General features: G+C 45.5%; 1 protein-coding gene across 1 annotated transcript in view; it reads left to right on the plus strand.

The window, feature by feature from the left end:
• The window catches only part of COL27A1 (collagen type XXVII alpha 1 chain), a 280,568-nt gene that overhangs the window by 87,618 nt on the left and 180,740 nt on the right, over positions 1 to 12,210 (plus strand). Inside the window, exon 12 of the mRNA XM_066580587.1 lies at positions 6,791 to 6,835. Within this exon, the coding sequence (XP_066436684.1) occupies positions 6,791 to 6,835 (45 nt within the window). The remainder of the gene's footprint in view (positions 1 to 6,790; positions 6,836 to 12,210) is intronic.

A 12,210-nucleotide genomic window follows, 5' to 3' on the forward strand; every position in this document is an offset into this window, starting at 1 on the left:
CTAATGTACTTTCAGCTCCAGGCCAGCGTTCATAGCTGGACGGAAAACTTGGATGCAACTTTTTCTGTCTGGTGTAGGCAGACATGCGGTATCAAAACGGATGCGCCGGATGCCTTGATCTGTCCCATAGACAACTATGGGATCAGTTGTGTTACCAGTTTACCTCCAGAGGGGCTCAGATTTCCATCCTAAGGGAACGTCCAGACCACGGAAATTTATACTGTGAATTCCACCTCAAAAAACCTATTAAACTCCGGGGTATTCTGCCGCATGGATGGATCTGCACATTGATTTTGCCCTGCCAATGGGCGAAATCCACATGTGAGATTCGGACGGGGAAACAATCGCTTCCGCGTTAAGTGACGTCACTTCTTGATGCAGAAACTGATGTAAAGGTTATTTTTCACGTCGGAATTCCGCACGCAGATTTTCCCAATTGACAGGGCTTGATCCTTGGCCAAATGCTGCGGATTTTGACGTGGTTTTTAAAGGCGGCTGCTGACCCTACCCTGAATCCTTCCAATAGAGGACTAAGTGTGAAAGAAGCCGTAGGGAGTCCAGGCTGCTAGACCCATTTGACTTTTTGATTGGCATGTTATAAAAGTTTTGCTAAACTTCTTTAACCCTTTAACCACACTGAACCAAATGTATATTCACAGCCCGGTTTGTCACACCATATCTGTGGGTCGGTGTAGTTGCTCAATCAGCAGATTAGTAAGAAATGTGCGCCAATTGAATCTCTTATACAGAAGGAGCAAAGGACTTGCATTCCCATGACATTTGGAAGAGCCTCGGCCTTAAACGCTGCCATTTGACTGATCTGAAAAGCATAGTCTCTGTGATGTTCAAAGGATAATTACTAACATGCCTTTATCCTGCCCTCTAACCCATCAAATGTGTAAATAAACATTACGGCCAGCGGAATAGCAGAACTCCGGCGCACGCTGCAGGCAGCAAGAGCCTCTCAATCTGTTACACACATTCCAGTTCCTTCACTAACTAGACTGTGGATAATTGAGGAGTAAGAAGGTTTTATCCATTTGTTGTACTCACGAGCGGCTCAATCGCTTTAGAGACTTCCAGGCGCAGTGGGTGAGAGCTTTATAGAGCAATCGACTACAGGCGGGGAGTGTGGAGATTCAGAGGACCTCTTGTCAGTGGCCAGGAAATCGTGACCCTCTTTAAAAGAGGCCGAGTACTTGGAGTAATTAGGCTGATGTGTCTGTTTACCCCGTTACCATGAGAGACATTCATCAAGGGGTGACAAAAGGATGATCATCAATGGAGTAACGCATGGCAGATGATCCAGTTGGCTCGCTGTAGGAGAATGGGGCTTTGTCTATTCAGCTGTAAAGTAGAATTGCTTTTTTACATCCTTGCCATGGAAATGAATTATAGCTGCACATCTCAATGTCAGGAAGTCTTATCAGTGCTCTTATGAGATGATCGTACCTTCCTCAACTTTGGAACAAGCACCAGCATCTGTAGCTCCACTACTAGTCATTGGGTCCTGACTCAGCCTCATGAGTCGGAGGGTGGTAGTTCTTCAGTAGATAAGACCAATCTAGACAAATGAGACATGTCAGTCTGACACTTCATGAGTAAGCAACCTGTCATGGGTATTTGTTGTTGAGGCAGTGAGGGGTCTATGAGGCACTTGTGCATAGATCTACCTGGCAGTGTCACGTTAGCAGTGTTAATGGCTTATACAAGTGCAGAACCAACATTACAGACATCCATTTTGCAGTTTCTTCCTCCTGCGTCGGGCAAACATGTGTCTTCATGACCATAGTGTGGTTATCATATGCCTCAATGGGATCATTAGTCAGTATGGACACCTACATAGCCGCTATTTAAGCACCTCATTGCAATCACTCCTTCCTATTGATTCAGTATTCCTCGTAATTAGGGATACTGGTTTAGTCCATAGTGACGGCCATTGCGTCTTTTTATTGACCTTTCTAATGCGTTTTAAACCTGCACATAATAATGATCTTTATTTGTATAGCGCCAATATATTCCGCAGCGCTTACATAGATAGGGGAAATACAGAAAGACAAAAGTACAAAAATTACAGAACCACGGTTACATAGTAATTAGAGATGAGCGAGCACCAAAATGCTCGGGTGCTCTTTATTCGAGCTGAGCTTTTTGTAATGCTCGAGAGTTCTGCTCGAGTAACAAACCCCATTGAAGTCAATGGGAGGCTCGAGCATTGTTCAATGGACCCACCAGGTGTCAATTCATTCTCTCTCTGTCTCTCGTAGACATGCAGAGGGTTGGCACGTCACAGCAGGAAGTGGCAAAGCGGGGAGGAGCCATAAAATTTTCTCGACTGCCGTGTGGTACTCGGACGAGCATGCTTGCTCATCTCTAATAGTAATCAGTTGATTGAAACAATAGGGGTGCGGGTCCTGCTCCACCGAGCTTACATACTACAAGTAATGGGGTGATAAAGAAGGTAAAGGGGCTGGAGATGTACACTGTATGGTGAGGTGGAGAGTGAGCGATGTTATACACATAGACAATGGTCAGACATTTAGCCGTGTGACAGCAGAATCGGTATGACTGCAGAGGCAGTTGATGGTGGCTGTCAGGGATTGCAGTCAGTAGGTCAGTAAGCATGTTATCAGGTGGAGTACAGAGGGGTTTGGTTTAGGGAATGCGGTATGCCTTCCTGAAGAGGTGCGTTTTTAGAGCACGCCTGAAGTTTTTTGAGTCCTGGATTGCTCGAGTAGCCTTTGGTAGTACGTTCCAGAGGACCGGTGCTGTTCTGGAGAAGTCTTGGAGGCGGGAAGGAGAAGTTCGAATTAAAGGGGCGCGCAGTCTAGTTTCGTTAGCAGAGCGGAGAGCCCGGGCTGGGTGATGGATTGAGATGAGGGAAGCAATATAGGGGGGCGCTGTGCTGTGGAGGGCTTTGTGGATGAAGGTAGCGAGTTTAAATTGAATTCTGTATTTGACGGGCAGCCAGTGCAGTGACCGGCACAGGGCAGAGGCGTCCGAGTAGCGGCTGGACAGAAAGATGAGCCTGGCTGCCGCATTCAGGATGGATTGGAGAGGGGAGAGTCTGGTGCAGGGGAGGCCGATCAGCAACGAGTTGCAATAATCGAGCCGGGAGTGGATGAGGGCAACAGTAAGCGTTTTTAACGTGTCCACGGTGAGAAAAGAGCAGATTCTTGCGATGTTCTTGAGGTGCAGCTGACATGTTCGGGCCAGAGATTGGATGTCGGGGGTAAAGGAGAGATCGGCATCGAATATGACCTCAAGGCAGCGGCGTGTACATAGAGCTTTTTAAGACGATGGCTTAGTTGACTGCTGACAGCCAGGCTTCTGTTTTAACTGCCAGGAACAGAGAAACCTCAGATCCTGGTAGTTTAACCTTTTACATACCACAATTAATAGTAACTGCACCATGTAAGCAGATGACAAGGGAAGAGACTCCTCCTGTCACCCATTGGAAACCAGCAATGCGATCACAAAGTACCAATGGGTTGCCATAGCATCTGGAGGGCTGAGTAAGACCTCCATGTCTGCCGTGTAACCCAGTCTATTAGACCCGTCCTCTGGCAGACTCGAGAAGTTATAGGCACTACATAAGTTATGCAGTGTACTATCGTAGCGATCAAATGATCACACCCTCAAAATCCCTTGAAGGACTAAAAACCGTGTCAAAAAAAGTTCAAAATAAACTTTAATTTCTTTTTTTTTTTCTTAATGCTGTTTAAAAAAATTTGGTTTTCTTTACAAAAACCCTTTAAATGGATAAAATGCCAATTTTTTTTTTACAAAGCAACACATTATAGGTATTATAATGATCCGAGCAATAAAAATATTTTGTTGTTTGCTTTTCATGTTGAACGCCGTAAAAATAATTTTAAAAAGTAGTGCAAGAATTGCTATTTTTCTTTAATTCGCCTCCTAAAAAAAGGGCAATAAAAAGCAGTCCAAAATAAAACAAGACGTCACAGTGCTCTGTTGAAGGAAAAATAAAAATATTATGGGTCTAAGGGTGCATTTAGACGACCGTATATCTGCCAGGTATTCACACCGGCCAATTTACGGCGTCCCTCTTTGCAGGGGGAGGAGGCTGGAAGATCTGGGAGCAGTGATCTGAGCTCCCGCCCCCTCTCTGCCTCCTCTCCACCCCCTGCACTATTTGCAATGAGAGGAGGCGGGATGGCGGCTAAGTTCCGGGAATTAGCTCCGCCCCGCCTCTCCTCATTGCAAATAGTGCAGAGGGGCGGAGAGGAGGAAGAGAGGGGGCGGGAGCTCAGTGCACTGCTCCTGGATCTTCCAGCCTCCTCCCCCTGCAGAGAGAGACCCGGCCGATATACGATCGTCTGAATAAGCCCTAAGAATGCTAGGATGCAGAGTCCATCTTTAAGAACATGTTTTTATTGTGCTAGTAAAGTAGTAAAAAACATAAATAAAAACATCTCTATATATCTTAGCAGTCATCCTGCTGATCCCCATAAGAAAATGATCATGTTATTTTTACCAATTGGTGAAGGCTTTCACGAAAATCGCTTGGTCCTTAAAGGGGTGGTCTCGCGAAACAAAGTGGGGTTATACACTTCCGTATGGCCATATTAATGCACTTTGTAATATACATCGTGCATTAAATATGAGCCATACAGAAGTTATTCCACTTACCTGCTCCGTTGCTAGCGTCCTCGTCTCCATGGTTCCGTCTAAATTCGCCGGCAGCTTGCTTTTTTAGACGCGCTTGCGCAGTCCGGTCTTCTCCATTCAGCACGAGCCGCTTCAGTGTGCTCCCCGCTACAGCTCTTCTGCGCATGCGCAGATGAGCTGTCACTGCTCGGGAGCACGCTGGAGCGGCCATTCTGTACCTTCCTCTGTTAGAGGAAGGTGCAGAGCTGCAGAGCTGCCGGAGAAGCCGCCCAGCTGTCCTGCCGTCCAGCTGTCCAGGTAAGTGATGGGCCGGGGGGGCTGTCGCTGCGCCGGGGGGGGCTGCCGCTGCGATGGGGGGGCTGTCGCTAGGCCGGGGGGGGGGGGGGGCTGCCGCTAGGCCGGGGGCAAGTCACAAAATGGGCAAGTCACTGAGGGGTTAAATAATGAGTTACTAGTTTGTTCTACTCATAGTCTAAGGCTTAGGCTGCCCATACATTTGGCTTACAGCTCCCTCACCCGACACCCAGGAACATGTACGCTCAGCTGAGAATGCATGTTTTGTAAATGGAAGGGAGAGAAGAAAACCGCTGCCAGATGCTTCTGGCAGCAGCTTATCTTCCAAGAATACAAGGATTGGGCAGCTGAAAGCCATCTGCATGATCCTGATTGCTCCCACACACATTAGATGGTTGGCTGGACATGTCAAAATCAGTGTTTGGCCGATCTAGATCTAATGTATACGGCTATCGTAAGAGCCTGGTCACTTGATAATAATGCACCCCCTTTGACTTACAAGCCAGGAAAAGTTCCCAGACCTGTGCCAGATGCAATACAGGGCATCCATCACCCATCGGCTCCAAAGAAATGTATACCACACAGTAAATGGTTTTTTACTGCATACCGTTGTATGGATTAGCGTAACCTTCTACACTGTAGCTTACCTTTTTTTGTTTCGCGTTTTACCTAGGTATACAAGGTAGACGAATGCTACGATGCTTTTTTGGCCTTCGTCGTGCTAATGGAACCCTGTGAATATGCTTTGAGTATATGCCAAAATCTTTACCTGGCGCACGCGCTAAATGGACATCAGGAATCTGATGTAAAACTAAATTAGCATAAGACAAACTCAAATATAACTCAAAGGTTATATGGATACATGTGTAAACCTATGTAATACAAAATACAGCCAAAGGGTAAACCAAGACTGTGCCAAGAAGCCAAAACGGCCAACAATTGTAAACAATCTTGTTAATATATTACAATAAAGAGAGAGTCCCAAACAGTGACCTCATAGATTCAGCACATAGTAATCCTTCATATGCAAAATACCATATTGACATAACCCCCTCATAGATCATTCACATCTCATATTCAATAAGAAAGTGAGCAGTAACTAAAGAAGTCAAAAAAGTGCGACCTGTCAAAGAAAAAATCGCATAGCAAACCAATTTGTAGGGACTTCCTGGATGGCATCTATCCCGACATAGCCTAACATTGAAATACTTCATGTCTGTTCCCTTTAAGCAGTCTACAATTAAAGGAGTTTGTCCCATTGTAAATGGTCAGTGGCCCAGGATCACCAATAGTAGATCGACCTTAGCTGATCAGCTGTTCACCAGGCCAGTGCGCTTGTGCATTGAGCTGATATACTGCAGGATGCAGATCGCTCCCTTCTGACTGCCGCTGCCCGGGCTGATTTAACAAAGTTCTAATTCGCTACAATAGAATCTTTCTTGTAATACCAAGCCTTGCCACTGCAGTAGGAACGGAGCTGTATGCTTCCTGCAGAAATCAGATCAGGGCACAAGCGCACTGGCCTGGCAAACAGCGGATCTGCTATTGATGGCCTATCATAAGGACAATCCCTTTAATGTTAAACAAACAAAAAACATATACCTTACATATACCTTTTCTGAAAAAGTGCAGTCTTTGTAGCTCTTGACCATAACTGTTACATTTCCTAGTGTTATCGCACGTATTAAAGGCTCAGCCTTCCCGCGCAGGATCGGCAGGGTCGTCTTTCAGCACCTTTTCTGTTGCTGTGGGGGTGCAGCCTCTTCTGTGACTTTGTATTTGGTGCCTTTCCATGTTGGCTCTGTACATAGATGTCTTTGTAAACTTGTAACCTAAGCCGTCTTGTTCTTCTGTTTCCACGCAGGGTTTGCCTGGAGTTCCTGGGAAGAGGGGCACGATGGGTAGGCCGGTAAAGTTTTTCCTTGTCTACTTTGCAGTCCTAGTGTAATGAAACAGGAAACCAAGTCTTCCTACTGCTTACTGTAATATCTTCTATTTTCCCTGTGTGTGCCAGATTATTAACCAGACGTGTCCATGTCTGTAGTAGCTGTTGTAATGCCTTCCAGGCCTCTTCTCACTTGTGTCTAACCTCACACTTATAGATAATGGTCACACTCGAAGGAAAGAATGCACAATAGCAGTAGGTCATCCAAAACTCCCAGCATGCAGCTGTAAACGGGAGCAATAAGTAACCACCCCTATTGTTGGGACGACACAATAAGCACATTTATTACACTGATATTACCCTAAAGAGCTCTATTACACATCGCTGCATCATATCGCACTGCTGTGTATTTCGTGTCTATAACCTCTTATGAACGGTGCAGAAAGTTTCTCCTAAGAGTCATCGGCGCAGATTCAGCTTCTGAAACCAGGGACAACTAAAATGGGATAAATTAACATTAAATTGTCGGGATTGTCTGGTTTAGAAAATCTATTTTCAAAAACCTTATGGGGGAATTGTGAAAGTTAAAGGGATTTTATCAGCAGAGACAACTCGAACTCCTTTCAGAATGTGGTCCCCAGGGCAAACGACTGATCACTCTGGATCCTGCTCCCAGCACACCAGGGAAAGTCGTGGCCATCTTTAACGTTCACTTCAGGGAAAGCTATGACAGCCAATCAGATGTAATACAAGAATGACCCAGCCTGCCATAATGGAAACCACATTTAAAGGGGTTGTCCCGCGAAAGCAAGTGGGGTTCAGCACTTCTGTATGGCCATATTAATGCACTTTGTAATGTACATCGTGCATTAAATATGAGCCACACAGAAGTTATTCACTTACCTGCTCCGTTGCTAGCGTCCTCGTCTCCATGGTGCCGTCTAATTTCAGCGTCTAATCGCCCGATTAGACGCGCTTGCGCAGTCCGGTCTTCTCCGTGTTGAATGGGGCCGCTTGTGCCGGAGAGCGGCTCCTCGTAGCTCCGCCCCGTCATGTGTGCCGATTCCAGCCAATCAGGAGGCTGGAATCGGCAATGGAACGCACAGAGCCCACGGTGCACCATGGGAGAAGACCTGCGGTCCACCGTGGGTGAAGATCCCGGCGGCCATCTTCGCAAGGTAAGTAAGAAGTCGCGCGGGGATTCGGGTAAGTACTATCCGTTTTTTTTGTTTAAACCCCTGCATCAGGTTTGTCTCGCGCCGAACGACGGGGCTATTGAAAAAAAACAAAAAACGTTTCGGCGTGGGACAACCCCTTTAAGGCCCTTTTACACACAACGATGATCGCTCAAAAGCCATCTTTTAAGTGATAATTATTGCGTGTAAATGTGCCCATCTTTCACTTTTCTGCCGAACGATGATTTTATGTTCGGCATAAAATACATCATTCAGCAGAAGAGCTGATAGCAGGGACTTCTGTGTTCTCCGTGGGGAGCGCTGATAACATTCTCAACTGTCAGCCCCGCGGCAGGACAAGGGGAATGTATTCAGAGAACAGACCACCCGCTGTTCTCTGAATATATCCCCCAGCGGCTCACACGCATTAATAAGCTACTAATTGGCCTAGTACCAGTTAGTAATTTATGCAAAATGATCGTTCAAAGGCCATCTTTTGAGCGATCATCTTTGTGTGTAAAAGGGCCCTTTACAGAGTGGCTCTCGCCATTCTGGCTCATAAAGGGGAGTCCCAAGCAAGTGATTCCGGTCTAACATCCATATGCTCTGATGGGGTCAGTTGAACAGGGGATGTCTTCTTGGGGCAGTCTCTTTAATAGAGAGAAGTCCTCTGCTTAGGACCCTCCTCTTTTAGCTAAGAGAGCATGTATAGTTTTTTTTTTTGTCTCTTGTAACTGTGTAATGCTTCATTTCACCTGTGGTGGTGCTGCAGGGTACTTGAGCATCTACTGCTGGATTTCCCCACTAGCTGTGGTCACTGGTGGATTAATCCTTTGATCAGCTTATTGCAAGAGGGACCCTCCTAATGAATGATTAGTCCACACTGCAAAAACCCTTTTTTAAAGGGTTGTGCAAAAATGTAAAGTTATGCCTATGCTGTACCAGATAGGTATCCCCTATCCACAGGATATGGATAACTATCCGATTGGTGGGTGTCCGACACAATCACGAGGACGGGGAATCCCGTGTCCCGCTGTGTGCGCACTGCCACTCCATGCATTTCAGTGGGACTGCAAGAGATGGCAGAGTGCTTGAACTCAACTATCAGTGGCAGTCCCATTAAGATGAATGGAGCAGCAGTACTCATGCTTGCCCTTTCGGACCACCATTCTTGTGATTAGTGAGGGTGCAAAGATTCCATCCTGCCATAGAGAATTTATGGAAGTAAGTTAAAGTGACTCTATGTTGGCACGTTATCTCAGGTTTTATGATGCAGTGGTGGTGCCACGTCTAGCCGCACCTCTACTGCTACATGTGCACGCAATATTACTCTTTATGGGTTTCTTTTTTTGGTTTTCTCCAGATCTAATCATAGAAACGACCCGTGAGCTCTTCAAATTGTAGACATACTTACCCTTCTATGTCATGCGGAATACGGCTGTAAGTAGAGTAGGACAACCTGCTGCTTCAAAAAGACAGCAATCTTTTAGATCTTGTGTACATAAGTGGTCACAGACATCAATTTATTGTCCTGGCATAGAACCCAGGACATCATGTTTCTTGCTTTTAGAGCCCTTCACATGGAGCATTATCATCTGGCAGGGCTTAGAAGAAAGGTGACTACTTGCTAATTTGTGGCTAGTTCTCTGTCAGACAGGAACGCTGCATCCCACCTCCAATGATTGGAGCAGTTAATGCATAAAACCCTGTCTGCAGTGCACCTCCGTGTGTGTTTAACTCCAGATCTCCCTTTGTGGTTGTAAGCGATACATTGAGCTGTTGCTCAGCTGTATTGTGGCATAGAACTGTCTTACGATCTTTTATTGAAACCTATTGTTAAAGTGAACCTGTCATGTGCTTGATGATGTCCTCGGACTAGCAGAAAGTAAAGGAAGTCAGGCTCATTACAGCAATTTGCCACTTATAGGGCAATGTGCATTGGTTTGTAAGAACTTGCATCATGTTTCTGCGTGTTTCTACAACTCCTGGCAAGAGAGGAGTCCAGTTTATTAATGAGGACCAGTAGCCCCACCCTCACTGAGACAACTGCCAATCATAGAGGGTGGGAGGGGCCTCACAGGGGTGGGAGGTGCTTAGTGGCTCCTCTTGAATCAACTGGACTCCTCTCTTGTTGGGAGCTGCAGAAACATTATGTAAGTTCTTAAAAACCACCGCACATTACCCTATAAGTGACACACCGCTGCAATCAGCATGTCTGTCGCTATAATGTGCTGCCCACAGGGAGGATGGCATAAAGTGCCCGACAGGTTCCCTTTAAAGCACATATAAGGTGTGCCACCAATAAACCACAGTGTGTTTCAGATCAATATCTATCCGCTTTCCTAGCCGAAGACAAATTGGCGATGTGGAAAAACGTCCGCAGTGCATGTAAACGTGCAATGACTTACAATCAGACATGTTCATACGGCAATATGTATTCAACACATGAACAGGTTACACCCGAGGCGGGAACAACATTTAGTAAACGTGATGGATTAGTATAGTAACCAAAGTGTTAATTTATTGCAGCCCAAACCATAATATGAATGTTTCAGTGAATGTGACCCTTGTCAACGGAAAGGCTGAAATTACTAAAACAGAACTGAATATAAAAAAATAATAAAAAACACAAAATTACATTCAATAATATAAAACAATTATAAAGTAAACCAAAATTAAAAGGAAAGAACATAAAATTGGAATAAATGCTTGGATATTCATCCTACGTTTACATGTCCCGTGGTCCTGGTGATTGGACTTATATGTAGTCCTCCATGTTCACTGTAGTATTCCGTAGTGTGCAGAACTTATGTTATCTTGTACAAATACCGCGGTCACAGCTAATGAACATTAGTAAAAAGGAGATTCAGACCTTTTGGTTCTCCTCTATCAGGTTTTAGTATCCAGTATGCCTCCGGTGACAGTAGTGTTTTAAACATATCCCCCTCCCCGTTTTAGTTTTGCAAAGTCTTTCGATTCCAGAGACAAGTAAGCCAAGGCAATGATTTGTCACCAAGATTGTATAGAGACTCTTTTGCACATTAGTCACAATGTAAAAGCTGTTGTACTGTAGATGTTGTTCCACTAGATGTACACTATGCAGATACCTGCCCCAAACCAAACGGTATCAGTCGCAACTAACAGGCTGCGTTTCTTCGTCAACTCTGACACCATCCACATGGTATTGCCTGGAATGCCGCTTGTGCTTTTTACAAAATATCGGGTGCACACCATGTAAGTTAAAAATTAGGATTGCAGAACAGATGGCTGCAACTTCCCCCATCTGTTCTAGGCTTAAAGGGGTTGTACCACGAGTTCAAGTTACAGGATAGAGGATAAATTGCTGATCACTGGGGTCTCACAGCTGAGACCCCCGCTGATATCAAGAACGGGGTTTCTCTGTCTCCCTCTGCCTGTCATTGCTGGGATTGCTTATTCCCCTGCATTGTTAGAATGAATGGAGCACTGGCTGAGTAGGTGCTCCACTGCTCCATTCATTTCAACTACACTGATGGAACTTCCATTGAACGTGAATGGAGAGCCAGCATGACCAGTGCCCTGTTCTTTCTCCCTCTGATTGCAGGAGGTGCGGTAACACCATAATGAGGATGGGGGGCACAGGATTACCGTTCTCAAGATTGGCAGGTGTCTCAGCAGTGAGACTCAGCAAGTTATTCATAGAATAGTAAAGTTGGAAGAGACCTCCAGGGTCATCTGGTTCAAACCCATGCTCAGTGCAGGATTCACTAAGTCATGGATAGGGGATAACTTGAAATCTTGGTACAGCCCCATTAACCCCTTTAGTGGCACGCCCTGAAAATCTCTGGGGCTTGCTGCACTGATCATGCAGTTAAACCCCGGAAGATTTCCGTGGACAGCTCTAGTGCTGAAATGTACAGAGCACTGAGCTGTCATCTGAAATCTTCTGGGGTTTTTACTGCATACTCAGCACAGCAAGCCCCGGAGATTTCCCTGCCATAATACAAACTTTCAAAGTGTGAGGCATGACATGGTAATAATAAACCTGCCACTGAAGGGGTTAAACCCCCAAAAATATTTTGATGACCCTGACAGATTTGTTTAAAGTTTAAAATGGTGATCACAATGCCTTACTTGTCACTGGCATTGAACAAGCCCAAATAGCTTTATGGGGCTGTTCTGTTGTGGGAGGCATACTGCATAATAAAACTTGATTAAAGAGTGCCAAATAGTTTGAATTATAGG

This window comes from Eleutherodactylus coqui, chromosome 10, assembly GCF_035609145.1.
Source record: "Eleutherodactylus coqui strain aEleCoq1 chromosome 10, aEleCoq1.hap1, whole genome shotgun sequence".
Taxonomy (NCBI): Eukaryota; Metazoa; Chordata; class Amphibia; order Anura; family Eleutherodactylidae; genus Eleutherodactylus; species Eleutherodactylus coqui.